This window comes from Megachile rotundata, chromosome 7, assembly GCF_050947335.1.
Source record: "Megachile rotundata isolate GNS110a chromosome 7, iyMegRotu1, whole genome shotgun sequence".
In the NCBI taxonomy this organism is placed as follows: domain Eukaryota; kingdom Metazoa; phylum Arthropoda; class Insecta; order Hymenoptera; family Megachilidae; genus Megachile; species Megachile rotundata.
In genome coordinates this window covers 17,447,714-17,469,331 of record NC_134989.1, presented here as the reverse complement: position 1 = coordinate 17,469,331, position 21,618 = coordinate 17,447,714, and the positions used below count along the sequence as shown (strand labels likewise).

Here is a 21,618-nt window from a genome sequence, read left to right as displayed (position 1 = left end):
GACCATCTCGAGTCGTTACTTCGATTTCCAACCGGTCGACTTAAACGATCGGTTTTTCTCTCTTAAAACCGACAGAAATTTCACGGATCGCTGCTCGCGGTTTAAGCGCGCCAGATATCTGGCTCGCGGCTCAGAATCGAGGCTATTAATCGCCGGAGGAATTATGCCTTCCAGACGAACAAAAAGGCAGCCGGATCGCTCGCGAATGGATACGTTCCGTTCAATATCTATTCTTCCATCGAACGTTGCACAATCGTCCTCGCGCAATGATCGCCGTTCAGTTGTTACTCGCGCGAATTATCGCGCGCGAACCAGCCACCGCTTCTTCTCGACTTCTCGAGATCGCTCGATCTTGATTCTCGACGTGGCTCGTTAATCTTGGCGACCCTGTCTTCGGTCTCGGAAAGGAACCTGACGCGATTTGCGACGTTCATGACCCGCTATATCGCGTTAAACGCATCCTCGTTCACTGGCCTTCGCTCGATCGCGGATTTCGATCTATCCGCTCGATACGAATCGACCATACAGGAACTTTTCATTGTACAAGTTTGAGAAATCCGGAAATTGAACAGGTTGTATCGTACGCACGCGACACAAAAATAGAAAAGTGATTCTATATGCAGAGAGATTGTAGAGAAATTGTAGGTTGCACGAAGTCGTTGAAGCAACGCCCTCCGGCAGATCGTGTTCGCTTTCCGGACACTCGAAGGTTACTTAGAGACTGTAGGGCTGCGAGGTAGTTAGACGTTCTGCTGTACTATTTTCCAAGAGGGACCGACGGATCTTTGCACTCGGCGTCCCACGGCGCGAGGAACTTTAACGTCGCCTCGAGCTGACTCACGGAATATCTTCGGACTCGAGAATGCATTTGGAAGGCAACGACGAAGGAAAGTGGTTTCAGCACGAATTTTCGTCTCTCGAATATTCTTCTTTGATTCAGTTTCTCGCCGATTGTTTTCCTGGAATTCCCTTCTTTCGTTATCGCCCCATGTCGTATATTCCGGATGTCTCGCGTAATTACCACCATGAAATTTTAACGCTTCTCGTAAATTTTACGAGAAAAATTATATATCCTACATGGGATGTTAAGCAACGGACGGAACTATGGTAACAACTTCGATAGATGTACACACGCACGGTACATATTTTCCTATCGAGAGTAAATTGTGACGAGATATCAAGGTCAATCGCGCGTTTCTTTCTTTTTAAGCGGAATGTCGTGTATTTTTATCAGCACACCTGATAACAGCTGTTGACACGAGTTCAACGACTCGCGATTACAAGGCACCTCAAGGCTCTTTCGTCTCCGTTTTTTCGATAGTTCTTTACGCTTCCATTTCGTACTTAACACTTAAAGTAGCAAGGAATGTATTTACTCGAAAGTGCAAACATCGTGAACGTGTTGATTCAACTGCTGAATTTGGTATTTCGCGGGTTACGTGATTCATCGGTGGAAACTTTTCAATTTACGCTCGGAGATATAATTGAGCGATACCGCGGCTAAAATTGCCCGTTCAAATTGTCAAACGACGTGCTCTTCGATCTTGTCGGGGCTCCATTCGTTGCCGCCTAATGGTTATTTCGGTAATCCATTATTAAAATCCATGACATAATTCGTCCAAGATTCAATCACGAATACATAAAAAGCGCCCACGAAAGAAAAATAAAGCTCGATCATTATTTTGGACGGAGTCGACTACCGTTTATTATAAGAGATTTCAATGGTCCCGGCAGGAAAAATTGTTGTTAATTAGCGGCGTGGTCGGTAATTGCGGGTAATTCAATGTTGGGACGATGGTATCCCGAGGGAGAAATCGATCGGAGGCCGGTTAAAAGACAAACAGTGGCCGGAGAGTGGAAAACGGGAAGAGGAACGAACGTAGGGGGAGTGCATAAATCTTTCGGGTCGTAGCGATTAATTACGGCAGGAAGCGAAGCCCTGTAATTAGATCCTCTTCGATGGTCTGTTACGTTCGCGGACCCGATTCGTCGTTGCACGACCGGCGAAATCTCGATGAAGCCCGATTTATACGTTTGCGCCGTTTCGTTGCCTCTCGTCGCGTGGCAAATCGTCCAAACGATCGCCTTCTTCCTTTCCACGACGAAAGCCGTTTCTCCGCAGATTTATCGTTCTCCGACGTTCCCGTTTCCGGTACAACGCTTCTTCCGTCGTATCGCGAGCGAAATCTCTGTCGCATCGGTTCGGAGATACCGCGACAACCCTTTGTGAGAATAACCACGGGTATTATACGTGGTTAGACTTATCGCCGGTTGCGCGTGTATTCGATAGATTCCGTGCCTCGCCGACCTTCCGGAAGAATTCTTGATTCGAGGCATATCGTTAGATCCTCGCGAATTCGTATTCGAGGGAGATGGCGGTAGTCGGTAAAACGAGATGGACAATTCAGGTAGAGACGTCGATTTAACGCGTGTATTCTCTTACAACCGGCTGCCAGACTCGGGCTGCACGCGTCCAGAATCCCTTTTCCTTTTCTTTCTTCGTCGTTCGCTCGTCTCGACCCATGTCCCGTGTTTCTTCCTTTTTTTCTTCAACGTGTCTTTCGACACTGTCCAATTAAAAATCTCATTTATCTTTTTATCCCCTTTGCGGTATTAATTTGCTCCTTCGACCGCGACCTCATGAATTTCTATTACCTATCGGCCCGGCTGAATAAGTTCTTTGTTACGACATCCAGCTCACCCGTCGCGACGACATCGACAGCAATTAGTATTTTGTTCTCCGATATGCGATACACGTCGTCGAAATGTTGCGACGTTCTTTATGTACCTCTCGCTAATCGATACTCGTACACGTGGATTAAGATGTAACGAACCCGTAGCTTTGTCGCTATTTGAGGTAACTATTCCAGAAATTGGTAATCGTTGTCGAAATGGAATCGTGTTGCATCAAGCACGGGGGTTCAGTACCTTGCACGATATTTTCTGCAATATATGCACACCCGGTAACGATAGATTGAAATCATGCGATCCCTTTAATTGATTCACTACAATGCCCGTTCTTATGCATTATGCATGTCGCTTAAGCAATTTGACCTGACTTCGGATCAATAAATCAGAGCAGTTAACAGGGATACCTCGCTCGATGATTTTTCACCGAACAAAGTGGATCAAGGTGCATTCGCGCCTCTTCGCGATCGATCTTCGTGGCAAATCAACGTCCACGATTAATTGACTCGGCGCGTTACGTTAAATGTGTCCGATGCATTGAAATTCCAGAGACAAGGTTGTGACGGTTCGCAGTTTCCGCTAGTTGTGTCTACAACCAGCTTATCGCGACGATCGTTTACGACGGTCACGCAGAGTCGTCGAAGACGAGGAAAAAAGGGAAAGCAAAGGGTGTGGCGACGATTATAAATCGACTACTGACTTTGTCTTCTCCGCGTCCTCCAATCGACCTTTCTGGAGTCCTTGATGACTTGTTTTTATCTTTCGAGACCGGTGGTTCAAAGTACTCGAGAGATGTTTTTTCGTTCATTCCGTTTAGCGCGGAGAGAGAGCGTAGGCGCGAAAAGCAAACGTCAGCGTCGAATAAAGCGTTAACGACTCGATTAGCGAGCGCAGCCGTTATCAATGTCCTGATTATCTCTCTCGTTCGCGTAAACATATGTTCCTGTCACGCGGGGCGTTTCAATCTCGCGCGAAACCGAATAATAGACGCGAAAACGTGCTCGATCGAGCAGCGAAACGGCTTTATCGAGGCACGAAACGTCTCGCGAGAAAGTAACAGCTCCACGCTCGAACAGTCTGCTCGCACCCGAACGGATTTATCGTCTCCCGGTCGATCGATCCTCGACTAGCCTGTGTTTTCGTCCCAGAAGTTCGAGTATCGGACCGTGCGACGTCGCAACCGGAGGCGTCGTAATCAATTTCCAAGTTAATCGCGAAAGTGGACCCGCGGATATCGACGCTGCGTTACCCAGCCTGATATTAGTTGAAATTTATGGTTCTATTTGGCTGGTTCGCTGCTGGCTACCGATGCATTCGATGGGAATTAATAAGGCTGCCTCCGTGTAAGTACACGCTTCGATGCACGGTTTACGAGCGGCGACGCGCGTGCAGCGTTCCAGATAAACGGATGATAATAGAGCGCCGAGCTGGTTGGCTCTTTGTTTTGGCCCTCCCAACTTTCGAACAGAGCGCGCTTAATGCGTTCGAACTTTTTCCATTTAGCTGGTATTTCCGCGGTCCGGAAATCGTGTGTACCAGTGGACGTAATAGACTTTTTGTCATCGATGCAACGATGTATGACCACGGGTTATATCGTTAGGTAAACGCGCGAATACTCGTGTTCGATACGCTGAATTTAATATTCTAATGGACCACGTTCCCGCGTAACTGACAAATGGTCATGGACACGCGAGAGATCGATCGCGGTTACTCGAAACAGTGGAACGTTTACGATCGGTTCTCCCTTCCATTCGCGTGTTCTCTTTCCTTTTCGCAAAAACTGGTCACACGACGGGCACGTCGATTGACTTTCAAATCGACATTCCTTAATCCGGAGGTTACCGATTTCAGTTCTCGTCGATGGTCGACGATGAGTCGAACACTATAGACTCGTAGAACACCCACGCCGATCTTTCTAGTCGATCGTAATCCTAAGAAGAATTCACGCTATTGATTAGCAAAGCCGTAAAGGAAGCTTCGTAGTGCCGGGCTATTAGTTCGGAAACGAAATCGTAATTGAGCAACAGCCTAGACAGGTGTCTAATTAGTGAATCGAAATGTAAAACAGTGTTATTAGATATCCCTTCCGGCCTATCCCGTTGCCGTCGTATCCTGTCCGTTAAATTGAATAATTATGACAACCTGTCAGATACTTCGTCAGAAATAATTACCTATCCGGAATCCAACTCTTGGAACCGTCCGCCGTGTTCCACGGAATCGTGTCGGGTATCGAAAAAAAATTTAAACGCGAAACGAAGCTGTTACATCATGAACGAGAAGCTTCCACTCGTGCAGAAGGCGTTAAATCGAAGCAACAGCTTCTTCGTTCGAAACAGGTCCCTATTCCAGAAGTCGTGCACGGAAGACGGCTAATCCTATGCCGAAGAAGCTGAAGAGTGTCGCCGCACGCGATCTTACGTGAGTCGTTCCCTCGAAACTTCTACCTTTTGCGGTTTTCGTCTGCGGTTCTCGCGTGGTTGAGCTTCTTAGCATTGTTAGCTCCTCCTTTGCCGAGCTATACCAAACTCCCCGCGCGTTACCGATCTCGGAATTGGCAATATAGAGAGAGCTAGTTGGTTCTTCTCTGTACGCTACTTGCGTATGCGAGAACTATGGGAGTGCATAATGTCGGATGGCGGTAATATAACAAGTCTAGTTTCGTTGGCGTGCACCTGTGACTGCGTCGAGGAGCCATCGATCTCGACAACGCGATCGAAAATCAACGGAGGGCACGTCGCCTCGTTAAATTGTTTCGTGAGACGATTCGTGTGTTCCATCGGCAAGAATTATCATTCTAAACGGCAGTTAGAGACAGAGAATACGAGCGGAAGAGAGCTCGTAGGTTGAGGCCGTAGAATGCTGCCAGCACGTAGAACGTTCACCGCTGCGTCAGGTTGAATATTGTGCCGTATGCACGGGAGACGAAGGCCCGCGGAACTCTCGTATAATGCAACCGCTGCTAGGTAAGTTAACTCGAGGAATAATCAAGGCTTAACGAACGTCCGCAGTGAGGTTCGAGTAAGCGAAGGTTAGTCGGGGTTAGTTCCACCATTGATCGTTTATTAGGTGTCGCGCGATGAGTTAGCGCGTTAAAAACTTCCATTCTTCGTTTTCTTCCAGGCTCGTAAAACTGATTTTATTAGTCTATGTATGCTCGACCGGTATAATTATCGTTTTTGTTTCCTCTTTGATTTTTTCAAGCGTCGCAACGATCGCTGAACTAACTATTGTCCAAAACGCTGAACTCGTGGTTATCGTCCATTTTTCAATTACTCCCAGATCAGCTGTTTTCCGAAGCGGTCGTTGAATATTCAGCGATCAGCATTTTCAGACTCGCAAGCCATTCGAACGCTCTGAATATCCTTGCAGTGTATGCAACAAAGTTGAAAAGGTTTCGCGAAAGGTTCTTTTGAATTATGCGTTCAGCCTAAATGAAGCTGCCAGCCGCTCCTTTTCTGTGTCGAGGCGTTGAACTGACCCCTGGAGAACAAACGATGACGAACGACGTTGGAGATCGTTTTAAAACCGTTCGAAAATTGATCGCCTCGTGCCGCTCTTATATTATTGCTTTCGCGTCTTCTCAGGAGGACGGCTCTTCCTTCTCTCGTTTGCTCATTGTATGCAGATTCGCGATTCTAGTACTCTTTCGAGCCTTCGAGTGCATTCTCCGTTCCTATTTTTTGGCGGAGAAAACGTGATCGCGATCGTCGACCATCTCCACAAGTTTCCGAGCTTCAACAAAAGATTCGTGCATCGTACGATTATTTCGTAAAAGAAGCGCAGGTTTTACGACTGATCGGTTAAATAGTAGAAATAGTAATCTAACGGGGTAAGGATTACGAGGGAGAAGAGTAATTTCGCGCGTTGAACGATTCTCGTGCTTGTCCAGTCACGGGGACACGTTCATTATGGTTTATTCATAAAACGTTCGTCGCGGACGAACGTCTCGCGGCAAATTTAGACGCTGTGTCGCGTTCGAAGAATTTCTATGCGGTTGCCGGCGATCCGACTCGTTTATTATTTGCGACTGGCCGATTTGTCATGCCAGGGGATTTGACTGGATTTCCTTGTCTCCACGCGCTTTTTCATTTGCAGTTAATCCCACATTTATATTCGAAATCGGGAATTTGAACGCCACCGAGGCACCGTATTTGTTTTACTACTCTACAAGTTAGTTGTTACACGACACATAGTCAGCGGCGATGTTCAACGAGGAAGATAATTGGGAAGTAACAACGGAGACTTGATACGTTATCGCGAAATTACGCGAGCGCATAGAGGGTTGTTAACTGTTGTGAGAACCACTGGTAGGCAAGAATCTGACGGTAAATTACGAGCTACAAGAGTACCTACATAGGATGTTCAATCTGTGCAGGTGGTCGGGCAACAGTCGGATGTCCGAGACGGGATGTACGCGGAGAGATTACAAGAGACAATCAGTCGGTTTTTCTCCTGGGTTCGATAACGAAGTTCCAGAGAGGTCGAGACTGGCTGCCGATTACTCGCGATTAAGTGTGACCAACGTGCAGGTGTCTATGCCATCCGTGTGTGGTCTATCTTCCACTCGTAAGAATAGTAGAATTCTTTTCTCGACGAGTAAATAAAATTGAATCTGTCAACAAATTGATGTAATCCTTTGGTATCTTGTACAATTCCTAATTTCGAGAATTCGTTCGCATTCTCCGGTTCACGATTCTGGTTGAAATGGAACTCGATGCTCCAATTGAGATCGTTAAATTGCGACTTGGCGACGCTCTCCGACGTGAATGCATCGCGTCCTCTTTGTGTTCAAGCAGTATTGAAATTTCTCCCGACCAGCTACCTCGCATTCCACGCAGAAAGTAATTACTTTTTGCATCGAAGGCTGGCATGAAACCACCCGACCGGTCAAGAAAGTCCGTCGGAAGATAAACGTCAAGCCAAAGCACGCTTACCTCGTCGTGAGATATTACTCGTAAAATTTCATAACGGAAGCTGCAGCAGACCATTCTACCGTACACTGTCTCGTTTTTGTGTCGGATACCTCTCTACCCGTTTACGCGCAAATAGAACGAAATTTAATCCACTTATCGCGAGTACTTCGCAACAAGAAATCCAAATATAATAAGGCAGCAGTGATTTCCCTATTTCCCCGTTAAACGGCGTAGCACGAGCTGTAAATAAATTGCATCCTGCTACGGGGGCTTATGCTAATCCGATTCGCGCGAGCTTCTATTACGAAAGCCGGTACGAAGATGCAGAAAAAAGAGTGAAGGTGTTGCGTGCGACACAGAGAGCGAGCGATAATTCCTGCTGACTGGTTGTCGCTTGAAATTTCACGCGGCTGCCACAGGACGCTCATTAACCGAACGGTTATAACAGCGTGTAATATCGTTTCGAAGCAACACCCCGTGGCGACGAGTCGACAAACGGGATTGAAGGGATCCCGCGAATCTGCCTACAACTAATTTATCCCAGAGTACCTGTAGCACGTTGAATTACGTGTCTCCTCGAAAGGTTCAAACGATGTAATCGTATCCAGCCGTGTGACTTACCGAGTAGCATCCTGTTGCTGCTTCGCTTCTTGCAACCGGTGTTACTTCGCGGAAATAGAAACCCTCCGCCGGGATTAGATAACAGGTTGCTTGTATTCGATATTCTCTTCGCTTTTTTCAAACTGAACCGATCGTTTTCAATTACTCCTGTCGCTGCGTTTAACTGGAGATCCTTGGGGAACTGCTAGAAGGGGCGTTGACTCTCGGAATTTCGAGCTTTGGAGATTCAAGGGCTTGGAATTTCTAACTTTCGTTTAATCGCTATCCTTTGAGCGGTAATCCCCGTTCTGTCGTCATCGGATTATCAGCGAATGGTCGTTCGAGTCGTCATCGAGAGCTCGTGGCAACCAACTTGATTGCCGAGTTAACGCGGCTCGGTATCCTTGATCGTAAGTTATCGAAGGTACGTAACTACGGTCCGCAGTTTTCATTGACTAGCGCGGAAGGAACGTATCTGATGGGATCGAAGCCATTGGACTGGTTGGTGAAACGCGACGAGAACGAGCCAGACGTTTCCTATACGAGATCGCGTACGCGTGTGCGCTCGTATAGAAGCGAGTTACACGCACGTACGCGGTTGTCGAGACACGGCAGACGTGTACACCATCGCGTACCTATCTACCGACATTCGAACGAAAATAGAAAGAACACGATGCTTAGCATGTGAGGGCATGTCTAACGTGTACGAGGCTGGACTATCGATAGCTGACAGCTGACCCCATGGGGTCAGCACACGAGTAGGCGAGGCTCTACGGGGCCTGACGGAAAAGGAAGTCGTGACTTTGCCAACTTCCTCCTGCAGTCTCGTTCTGCTTCAGATTTTGATCCCCTATTCTCCCTGCACTTTCCACTTTTTTCCTGCCGCAAATGAAAGCAGCGACCCGTGGATCGATTTCGGTTTGGGGTTCCAGCGGTTTGTTCGGGTGATCGGTTCGGATTACGGTGTTAGAGCCACCGGGGCTATTGTTAGTATCGATAGGCGTGCGAACGCTTTTATTAACATCCTTTCTGCACACGATGCAATCTCGCGAATGATTGTTCGGGCAGTGCCTACTCGGCAATCCGACGAGTGTTTCTTGCGTTATCGTGACTATAACCATTGTTTCGAAGCGCCAATACCGATTATTAGAACACGATCGAGAGCAATTTTCATCGTTACGTAAGTTCGGAGCACCTAATTCGAGTAATGGAATCGTAGGAAGGCTCGGTCGGGGAAACGATCGTCCATCGGCCGGAGCCCGAGGCGCCGTTAATTTCTTCCGACCGAAACAGTTTGACCCGAGATTCTCGCGTAAGAGGCTTACGCGATAAGAAGACAGGATGGGACGGCATTTTTTCGCCGCCACCTGTCAGAATGCTGGTCGGTCGGTCAGGTGTAATTCTGAAATAAGAGCCACGTCGGCGTCCCATTAAACTGACTGGCATGTCTGCGAGTCCAGCGTTCACGCTGGACCGGGCATCGTTAATCTTGCGTGGGGTCCACCCAACTACCCAGAAACAACGAGGTGGCCCGGTGATTTTCTGGTAGCGAGCCGACTGGCAACTCGAGAAAACCATTAAAAACGATAACCGGACCTTGCCCTCGCGATTGGGATCTACCACATTCCGTGACAGTGTAACGTCACTCTCTTGTCTCGGAACGATGCTTTTTAGTGGCACGCAGGTGCCTCTGCTTTCTGCAGTCCTTTACGAAGATACAGGAATCTGTTCTGGATATTCGGCACAGGCATCGATCTTCCCGGGCAAATACTTTCGATTTTCTTCGAAATCTTCTGCGAACGTTTATTCTCGTTATACAGCTCGGCTTAACGTCGTTTGTACACGTCGCGCGTTACGTCGACCGCGTAATTTCTGTCATCATCGATTGGTTCTGTATTTGATCCACTTTCCGTGAAGATGCTGTTGCACTTTCTGCTCGACATCAAAGAGCAAACAAATTTCCTTGTCTTCGAGGAGACAGCACGTTTCTTCGTCGATCTACGTTGTAGTAGTTGGCAGCGAGTTGGACGCAGCTGTTGGTTTCAGTATGCTTTCCTCGATCACTCGACGCGCCTGTTCAAACGCGCTAATTGCGATTCCGTCTTGTGACTAATAAACTTCCGGACGTCGAGATCGCGGTAATTATTCCACTTTTCGGCTAACTTTTACTCGGCAAGCCGCGCGACGATTTCTGTTTCGTGCACACCCTCTATAGCGGTCTAAATTACGAGCAGAGATTACGGTGTCGCTTTCAGAGCTTTCACGATAGCTAATGGTACTCGGACATAAAGAGTGACTCGACGGAGTAACGATTTCTGTCACGACGGGCGCTTTAAAGTTAATCGCGAAGTCGCACCGTTCGATCCTCGATTTTTCCGAGTCCTTTTCTATTTAATCTTGTAAACGACGATCGTATTTCTACATCTCCACCGTTTCGTAACGACGTCGTCGATCATTTTGCTTTCGATTCAGAAATCCAAAGTGCTTCGCGTGTCTCATCCGGCACACTGTAGGGATTCTGGGAACGATATCGCCTATAATATATCGGTCCGCAAGCGTTTGCAGGCGTTTTCGCGAGGAAGCGACGGAGCCTTAACGATCGACAGACGTTAACCCAGTTGCTTTTCCCAGGACCAACAGGGATCCGCAGAGAAACTATAAAACCCCGTATGTATTTCTGTATCGCGGAAGCCCCTGGTATTAATATACCCTAAGTTCGTGTTTCGCGTTGGATTTGCTCGCGCGACAAACGAACTTGTATATCCGCGTACAGAAGACGAATTTGATACGCTTCCAAGTTCGGCTCCGAGCTCGACTCGGAGACTGACTCATTTGCGGTCGGAAAAGCGATGCAAAACATAGGAGAAACGTCATCCGGTGATCGTACCGACGCACAAATGGGGTGAGTTCATCCTCCTCGACAGGTAGTATCCAAAGGGTTGCTCGAGATAATTATAGAGGGTAACTGGAGCGCGTCGTCTCGACGGGAACTCGCTTTCGAGAGTCGTTAGCGAAGAAAGGGCTCCTTTTTTCGTTCGAGAAGCCACTCTTTGTGCTCTTCGGTGCTTTTTGATCACGATCGGAAGGGTCCTTCGTTCAGTCGCGAGCGGTCATCGATCCGCGTTAGATATTTTTCTAAAAATAACAACTCTCCTATTATTAACGACATCCTTAATACGTGACAACCGTTTATTGCATCGTTAACTTCCTCGATAGAAAGCGAAATTTGCAGTATTTCTGTGCCTTCCGATAAAAATACTTTGTAAGTACTTTTTCCAATTAATTCGTAATTGCGATTGGGCTCAGATAAGATCGGTTCGAATAATCGGTAATAGATCCGTTCGAAGAGAGTAGAATTCTCGCTAGAGACACGGTATAATGGCTTAATAGGATTCGTGTAAGCAGGGTCACGAGCGGAGACAGTACTACTCGCGTTGCACGGTGCAATATAAAAAAGCTCAACGTCTCCCATGAAATTTATAGCTTTCTCTCCATAGTGACCCCCAACGGACCCGAACATTTATCACAATCGGTGTTCGCCGTTGATTGGCCATGTGCTTCGCGTGGGTGTACACGATCGAACGATATATCGAGCGATCCTTTGCCAAGATAAAGTACGCTTTAGAAAGTAACGTATCGGTTGGTTCAACGCGCAATTAAACGTTTTCGCGTTTTACGAAATGCCTCTCGCGTATCAGCGGGCACGCGATCGCCTCTATCACGGATCGAAGAGGAGAGCCTGGATCCCCACGCATCCGATAAACGGTCGATTGTTCGCGCGGTGGGTGCTCCTCTATTCGAGTCACGGACGGTCGTCTCGAAGAAAATGTGTGCTTTATGCCCGGCGATCAAACATCGCTGAAAGTGTCGTCTGACACGTGTTTCGCGAGAGACATACTGGAAGATTACGTCGCCGGCAACTTACGAAATGCTCGCTTCGCTCGTTTATCACGTCGAAACATTAAGGCTTCGCGAGGCCCGCCTCGACGCGGACAGAAATACGCGAGTTGGGCCAACAGCGCGAAACTCGAGCACGACAAACACGACTTCGCGGTATTGTCTCTCGAACCGACATGATTTCTGCCTCTCTTACCGGTAACTTGTCGAGCCTATCATTTCTCGAGTATTTCGTAAAAGCCGTCACAATACTCGTATCGGTCGACCTCTTTGTGTCTCGTTCTTGTACTCTAACGAGAGACAGATAACGCTGCCAATCTCGAAACGAACAAATTCTGACTAGTGTCGCTTAAAGAGGTAACTCCGAACTTTCTCCCGTATAGCGGACCATTTATTACGAACGATAAGGTACACGTTCGAATCGAAATCGATTTAGAAGGCGACAATGTATCATCCTTTTTAAAACCGATGACGTTCGCAGAAACGAACTTCGTTTATCGTAGCTCGCGACAATTAGAATATACCGTGTTTGCACACGTATACTCCCGGGAGATCGAAACCGTTCGTCGTGCTTCATCTTTCGAAAAAAGAGGATCGTTTAAGACCGGTAATTCGTAAACATCCGACAACACGATTTCGCGGTGCGCTAAAAGATTCCCACAACACTGGACAAGAACTTATGCTAATGTAGCGTGGTAAAGCCGAAACTGGTAATTGCGGCTAAATGCAAATTACACCCGTTTGGTGCAATGCACCTCGGCATCGGCGATTACGCGTCCGGTTTATTGCGATTTATATCGCGGTGATTTTTATGTTCCCAAATATCGTGGCCGTACTTGGACGGCATTTTTCACGGGTCAAAGTTATCCTCGTCGCAACAAAGGATACCGCGATGGCCAGTACGATTCAACGATCATTGGAAGTTCGAGGAAGCGATTTGTAGATGTTCGACGGGAGGAGAGAAGAAAATGGGTAAAGGGAACAGTTCGATCGATGAGACGCTTCGTTACGTCTAGGAATGTAGTTCAATCCAATCCCACTGCGTGGATTCTATCCAGTAGGAATGCGATAGATCCATCAGGATTAATTGATTCATTAAGATCACTCGAGAAGTTTAATGACTCGATTCGAACGGAACGTTGGTCGTTGAAAATTTATGGCTATCTCGTTGCGGCTAGTCAGCTCGCGAACTCTGATTCGTCGAAACGGAAAGGTCTCGCGAGGATATCTCTTAATTGAGCCAGTTCGGAATCAATGGATCAAACGTGCTCCTGATATTTCTTTCTTACGGTTTTCTATGGTGTTCCGCGTCGGGAAGACTCGTGTACGACTCGATAAATTCATTCGTTACCATAAATTCCGTTTGAAGCTCTAAGTACCTGCTACTCCTACTGACGGAATAACGGTCAAAGCGATTACGTCTCGTAGTATTGTCTCGTTAAACAATTAAGAAAGTCGATGAAATAAATTTCGATCGCGTTTCCATAAAATATTGTCAAATTACATGGAAAAAATGACTTCCTCCAGAGATCAATTTAGTGACCCACACAGCGTACAATCTCGAAAGTCAGCCGCAAAAACCGAATTAATTGCCTTTTGACACGTATTGCACGCGATTCGTTCTATCCCGCGTGTAATAACAGACTCCGTTCACCGACTCGACCCTTCGCACAGTTTTTGCAGGTCACGGTTTTTCCTACGGTTTGCGTAATTCGTTGCAAAAATCTTCGAGACGTCCTCGTTCACCGGTGACAGCCACTTTCGATGTAACGCCATTAACGACTAATCGGCCGGGCTGCTCGTTTACTCCTTCGCGAGAAAATACAGCCGCAGTCGTTTCTACCTTTCAATGACTTACGATTCACGATTTACGGATAAACGCAACCAGCGATTCTACGAATACGCGTCTATTACTTGGAGATAATAGGGCTACAAACTGCAGCGGTGAAATATATTACGAGGATCGAAACGTAAACAAGGTTGTTACCGGGAAAAATTCAATCGGTTGAAAAACTCGTCGATCAGCTATGCCGAGACTAATAATACGTGCGTTTTTATCGGATTCCAGATCTTTGATTAGGAAAGAATGCGTTTCGCGTATGCAGCGACGCGAGAGCGGACTCGCGAAGGGACCTCACGAATCAGCAATCAAGCGTAATAGACGGGTAGAAGAAGTAATCATGTTCTCGGGGATTGATTTCGTGCGTAAATATAGGCGTGAGGGACAGGATGGACCACCATGGCAGAAGGCGCGTGTCCTCTGTCCAATTACGGTCTCGCGCCACAGGGATCACGACACCGACTTTCTCGCTGTATCTTTGCAAATACGCCGGATAGTTCGACTAACCGATATCGACCGCAATCGAAAGAGATATTAATTAGGAGAAACGTAAACGTGCAGAGATATTAGAAAAAGACAATCGTTGCTGGTTGCGGTTTCTCGGGTGCGCGGCGAGTGACTCGATAAATTCTGACACTCGATCATACCGGCCGTGGTCGTGTAAGTTATCCGGAGACAAGGAAAAATTAATTCCATCGACATTCCAGCGTACGCGTGGACTACTAGTTTTCCATGACACTAATGGACAGCTCTGAAAACCCAGAAAATTTGCCTCGACCATTCTTTCTTTGCTTCCCGGTTCGCATTAAATAGGCGTGTTCGAGCGTAATCGTTGAATTGGATAAAGGCTCGTTAAGCATTGCGTGTCCGCCGTCTACACGGACAAAGTTTCAAATCGTACGAGATTCGCGTCTCGATATCGGCGATATCGTGTAGCATAAATCATGCCGGAATACCGCAACTCCATGATTTCTCGCTAATAAATTCCTAGCAATACAGTTTACACGATTAATGGTACTTTCTCCCCGACGATAAAGTCTTCCTCGTAGCATCCATCCGATGCAACCTCTCTCTCTCTTTGTGTTCACGATTTATCTACCTTGTAACGAGCTTGGAGCGTTCGGAGATGGTCAAACTTTATTCGATTCTGACGTTAATTTGCTTCGCGTATGACTCTGGCGTACACAACGCTCGCTCGTAAATTGTCCCGATAAGACCATCGTATTTTGCAATTTATCATTTCGAATCGATGCCGATTCGATTTCTTATAAATCTATCGGGAACAGGTTTCGGGTTTTTTAACGTCGTAACGAAGTTGCTTTGCCCGGCTGGCATTCTTATTTCGGACGTTATCCGAGTTGATGTATGGCAACCTATCGGAACGCGGACAAAGATCGAAGCACAAAAGGACTCACGTAAAAGGAGAGTTCGACGCGGTGCGAGTGTTTCGGCACGCAGGTGAGCGCTTCCGATCTGCAGCATCCGGTGTCGTCGGAGCACCTGTGCAAAATGGCGCAGTGTGGAATGTAGGTGGTCGACGGACTCGGATAAACGTCGCGGACTGGAATCACCCTCGGTCTTGGCCATTGACAGCTACCCTCTCGCGACACCTTGATCGCGTGTTGGAGAGCCTCTCTGATTTCAGCCGCTGAAACAAATACATCGAAATAGATTCGTACGCGTTTGAAAACGTGTCGAACATTCGACATCTCCACTCGACACCACGAGACAAATCTGCAACAGTAGGTGACACGAGTAACGCGAGCTTTCTATTGATTCAACGCACAGTCAGATACCTAATCGCTTTCTACGCGTTTCACGGAGTGTCGATAATTATGCCGCAGCTATCGCTCGGTGCAATTTGTATGGACGACTACGGGAGAAACTGCACATTGTGTGTACCTGGAAATCAATAAATTCTAGCACAGTCAGCCGTCTCTCGAAATGCCACGAGGAATCCGTCGTGCCCCGATATTGAGATATAAACGCCCTAATCGTCGCATAAATAAAGATCGCGTCGAGACGACATTGATCGCGAGAGATTATGCCACTCTTGGTCCACGACGTTTCTCTCGCTAAAGAAAGATGCGACAAGGAACTTAGATGACCTGTACCGTTCGCGAACAATCAGATTTTCTCTCGGACTTTTAGTTAATTATGAACCAGCGATGCGTAGATCGTTAGTTGTAGAACCGAGAGATTTGTGGAGATATTCAGGTTTTAAATCGAGAAATTGCCTAGTAGTCAGTGGCCGTGAATGCGCGACACGGGTCCGCGTCGACTGTGTGATCTTGACGATACGAATACGGCGCGAATACGCGTTACACTCGATAATTATTAATTATCTACCGACACGCGGAATGCTCGCGACGGACGATTAAGCTTTAACACGTTCTGTTCAGACACCGCGAACCTCGTCGGCTGTGATCTTGACGATACGCGTATCCGCGTTACACTCGATTAATATTACTAATAATTATTAACTGTACGGTGATATACGAGCGGAATACTCGCGCCGCACGATTGCATTTTAATATGTTCTGTACGAACGCCTTGGACCTGTAACGGCTACGATCTAGGCGATACGCGTAGACTCGTGTTACGCTCGGTTAATATTGCTAGAAATTATTATTCGCTGACACACGATCGCGTTTTAACGTGTCTTCATCTTGACGATGCGTGCACGATGCGTCACATTCGATATTTCAGTATGTCGAGGAATGTTCTCGGAGTCCGCATTGAACTTGTTAAAGCAGCGTGCCGTGTTCCTGTCTTGTTTCGTTAGGTTTACTATGTGTCACGTTATTCCGAGACATTACCCTAATACCCATCCGGGGTCGTTCGCGAAAGAAAAGCAAGATGGTCACTCGAAGATAAAACACGGATTATGCGTTTCCTGAAATCGCAGGTTCCCGATCCTGCGCTTCGAGGAACGAGCGCTCGATCCCTTAAGAAGAGAATACCGCTCGTTCGTTCGAAGAAACGTGTTCTCCGCTTCTCTCATTCACTTTCGAACGATGGAATTATCCGATCGTAACGCGGGCCTCGAACGCAGAAAGAAGATGATTCACGGAATCGTTTCGCGACGGGACGAAAAGTTGGCGACACGCGCAAATCGAACGATTCGAGGAACAAGTTTCGGGAAATCGTCCCTCGCGGTTGGAATTATTTTCTCGGTTAATCTCGACCGACGATCTGGCTATGCTAATTTCGAACGTAGGCGTTACTCTTGCCACGACTGCACTGACACGAGATTATATCGGCGCGTTCACAATGGAGGCACGACCGTCAGGGAAGTTGAAGTATGCTGACTCGATGAACATCCCGTATTCAAACGTATTCCGGAATGTATTATAAGAGAAAGGAATTAGATCCGATCGTTCGCTTATTTCTTTCCGCCGACAGATTGATTTCTTCTCCGACGAATTCTATCTACTCTGAGCTGTCTTCGTTTAGATTTATTCGGTCTTTCATCGAATAAAACCGTTATTCGAATCGATTAAAAATTATTTCGAAACAAAATACGATATCTGCACCGATCGTGGAGGAAAGAATAAGCGGAGGAATCATCGGCGAAGGATGAAATCGAACTTCGATGGAAAGCGTATCTAAGGCGCGATAAATCGATTGAACCGACTCGATATGAATTAACGCGGAATAACGCGCGTGCAAAACACACGTGCATGTACGTGTCTCGTGTAGGACAGTGAGATTTCATAGAGAAGGCGGTTAGAATTGCCGCAACCGCGGTGGCTACGGCGCAATCGTCGCCATTAATTTGCATATTAATAGCCCGTTTAGCATTCCGCTCTCCTCGATCGAAAAGGAAGAGCTGTCTCGTAAACTGCTCGAAACGTAAGCGCTGATTACGCAACTCCCCGGCAAGGTGCAACGCCTTTTGTTGGTTTTCCCAAACAACATTTCAAAGTTGTTAACGACACTTCGATTTACGACACGTCTCTATCCGACTAATTAATTGCCATCGTCGACCAGTTACTCGCCGATTTGTCCAACGAAAATTACGAGTTTAACCTGTACTACTTTTTTCGCTTTGAACTCGAAGTTTAATCGATTCCGCTTCCGATAAATGATCGATTTTTCGTTCGTCCCTTCGTGGTTCTTCGTCGTCGGGATACGCCACCGCGATGTTTCAAGTATCGAATAAATAACGAGGAAATCTTCTTCGGGAAAAGATCAAAAAACATTGTAACCAGATAATTACCGTTAGCAGTCGTTACTTGTTTACCGATAAAATCTCTAGTCAGTTTAATCGAGATCATGTTAACGATAATTATAGCCAATAACCGACGATTTAATGATTAGTTTAGTTGTCATAAATTTCAAGGAAATTAATAGTAATATTCTTCCTCGTTATCCAACTTGTCGAACAAAGATTGAGATTGTTAATCACGCGTTCGTGACTCGTAGTCTAACGATTACGTTAATTTGCAGGCCACGCAATTAACGATCGGTTCGTTTACCTTTTTGCGCGATATTTATCCGTAAGATTTAATTTGGCAAGGAAGGATAGCGTCGACGAGAGACGCAGGACCACCGTGGTCGATTTAATGGCGATTAATAACGCCGACAGGTGCACGCTTTCGATGGCGACCCATGAATATGAATATTTGCATAAATTGACGGGCAGGGCAGCGTATCGATTATCTGCGCCGATAGCATGAGCATAGAAGCATACAAATCGAAAGTAAACTTACTCTTCCCGTTCTTGTTGTACTGCTGCATGTTGCTTCTGGTTTCTTTGACGCTCTCTCGAGTGCCCAGAGTCTGCCACTTGTGTGCGCTGTGAGCCGACATCGGTGGATAGTCGTTTTTCGATTGATACCCGTTGTACTGAGCCCCGGTTCCGCCCTCGTAACCTTTCGATTCTCTGTAGTCGTAATTCTGAGCTACTACGGGTTTGGGCGTGGTTGTAGTAGTTGTCGTGGTCGTAGTGGTCGTGGTGGTCGTCGTCGACGAAGTGGTCGTAGCCGGAGTTTCGTCTTCGTCTTCGTCTTCCGCGTAATCCTGAACAAAGAAATTTCCACGAGTTTAACAGAGAGAAACTTTCGATCGGCAGAAATTCGCTGTGGAACGAGAAGTCGCGTTAGAAATAAAGGGTGGACAATCGATTATCGGAGGAACGAATGCGTCGTAAATTTACGCGTTACAATTTCTATCGCGGCTGGTTAAAGCATGCCCGGTGATTTACAGCAATTTTCGATGAGTTTCACTCGGAAAAGAAATTCGCCACGCGGCGAGAAACGACCCCCGAGAAGTAGCGATCAAAGAAGCGAACGCCGCATAAATTTAGTCTTTTTATTCGGGATCGTGGGTGGGCAACGCACTCCCCCGTTGACGGTTGGTCGCGATTTTCTGGCCGAGATAAAGTTAATAAGCGAATTTGCATCACACCGCGGTCCACCTATCCCCGTGCGGAAAGAGAACAGAGACCTGCTTGATCGCGGCGTGCAACATCTGGATCCTTTGATGTCGAGCCGCTTAATAGAAACAATCCCCGCGACGGTGCAGCGAACACGTCGAATCCGGGGGAGAATTTCTCCGAGGTCTCTTCACGCTTCGCTTTGTACGGTATCCGGCCTCTGTGAGAGGCATCTCGTCGATGGACCACTCGAAACTCGCAACCGTCTGTCGTTTCTTTTTCGCGTGCCTTTACTTTCACGCTGCATCTCGCGATCCCATTCAGATTCGCTTTTTCTTCGAACTTTACCACCGTCGCGTAGCGAGAAAAACGCCCCCCTGGTTGATCCCCTTCAACTTTATACGTATAGGCTACGGATGCTCTCTGTTCGTCGAACGCTTTTTACGTTCGTTCGCGAACAAGCGACTTTTGTCCTTGCGATTTCGCGCCAGTTACGTTGACATCTCACGTATCAACCTCTTTCATAAGTTATAGCTCGTACGAATAATGTTCGATTTAGCGCATTAGATATTGGCAAATGTCGCGCGACAGTCGTCGACTTGACAAATAACCTGCGACAAGCATTGTGTCGTTTCGTCAATTGCGACATCTTAGAAGGATCGTATTCCCGCGTGCGTTACAAAATTAAGATCGTAATATATCTCCTCGCGACAACTTTATGACATTGCTATCTATAAAAGCAAGTGGATAATTGAATAGAAACGGTACAAAGGCAAAGAAATAATAGTCCGTTTTCACTTATCTGTTTGCAACCGTCGATGATCAGATACGGCGAATAGCTGGTTGCCCTTAGGGCTAAGGCATGAAATAATTTATCAGCGAGCGGACAAAAGGTGGTTGGAATTAACTTGTCCGGTATACAGCGCGGTTTACAATGCGGCCAATTACTCGAAAAGTGATGTATCGTTCGTTGCGCAATCGTTTCCCGGGTTTATCGTTCTCCAGTTACCGTTCTTATAACGTTGATACACCCGTAGGTTAACATAAAGGAACTCTCGTAGTAACGTGTCTTGAATCGACAACCATAACCTTGTGCACGGTTTACGATACACGAAGAGATTTGCAACCGAATGGTTCTTTCATGTTCTTTGATCGCTCCGGACAAACTGTAACGAACCAATAAATTCGAACGATGCATACTACGTTATCACGAATGTTTCAAAAGGAACTAGGTCAAGGAGAGGTCAGAGCTGGTTCGAAGCTAAAAACGATTTCTTTGAATCTTCCCCTCTTAGATACGACCAACGTAACCTATTTTTTATTCCGTTTATCATCCGACTACCGCGAAATCTACGGAAATCTAGTGATGTAACGCAGAGAAATCAGTCATCGACATATAAAGCGAGATAACACTGTACTAGCGGAGTTCTATCACTTCGCTTCCTTCGCTACCTAAACTCGTCGATGCAGTTTGCTAATTATGAAGGTAAATTATATTTAAAGATAGCAAGAATAGGATAAGTTTGCTAGGTAAGTTGTGACGTGCTACCCGATATATTGCCATCTCCAAGAATTTTACGTTGTTACAACTCGTATCTCTGTATGATTAGATGGGAAGAATCGAATTCGATGGAAAACGGTGACGATAACAGACGACGGAAAAGAACGACGAATCAATTTCGAAGAATCAAGTGTTTTTCTTTTACGTTGTTCACGTGTCAAAGGTCATAGTTAGTTCTGTTCCTCCAGCAACGAGTGAAAATTTGCGATAAAGTCGTGGATTAACGACACGTTCCATCGTTCGTCGCGTCTGGTAACTGCCGATATATCCGATCGGAGCAAACTAGACCATATGCGAGTTCAAGTAGTGTCGGGCACTCGTTTCCAGCTGTATTAGCGATGATTAATTGATTTCGTCACGCCTCGACCCACCGCATGACATTTTGCATGCGTATCACCGTTATCGCGCTCGTTAACAGCGTCACACATACCTGATGCTCCGATTTCAAGCGGAAGACAATCGCCACACAACCATAATTTTTCATGTTCGTTCTTCGTTCGAAGTTAGAGGAAAGATTGTAATAAAATTTTTGATCGCTTAATCGTAAAGTTCAGGGTATAATTCGATTACTGTCAGCGCAGCGTATCAATTGAGCGAACGCTTCTGCGAGCCACTGTATCTGTTCCTGAAATTCCGACGTCCGATTCGCGCCAATGAAACGTTTACGACCCGGCGAGCGACTGTTTTAATGGAAAATTCTTTTGCGTCGATTGAAACGGTGCAGAGATCACGAACAAAG

The 21,618-nt window shown here is 46.7% G+C and overlaps 1 protein-coding gene across 2 annotated transcripts in view; it reads right to left on the bottom strand.

Moving 5' to 3' along the window:
• LOC100878350 (uncharacterized) overlaps positions 1-21,618 on the bottom strand; it is a 61,381-nt gene that overhangs the window by 14,661 nt on the left and 25,102 nt on the right. Inside the window, exons 2-3 of one of the 2 annotated variants that reach the window (XM_076533509.1) lie at positions 18,654-18,963; positions 15,354-15,586 (exon numbers count right to left, since the gene is read on the bottom strand). In XM_076533509.1, coding sequence (XP_076389624.1) covers positions 15,354-15,586; positions 18,654-18,963 — 543 coding nt within the window. The remainder of the gene's footprint in view (positions 1-15,353; positions 15,587-18,653; positions 18,964-21,618) is intronic. The other variant, XM_076533510.1, reaches the window with a different exon arrangement.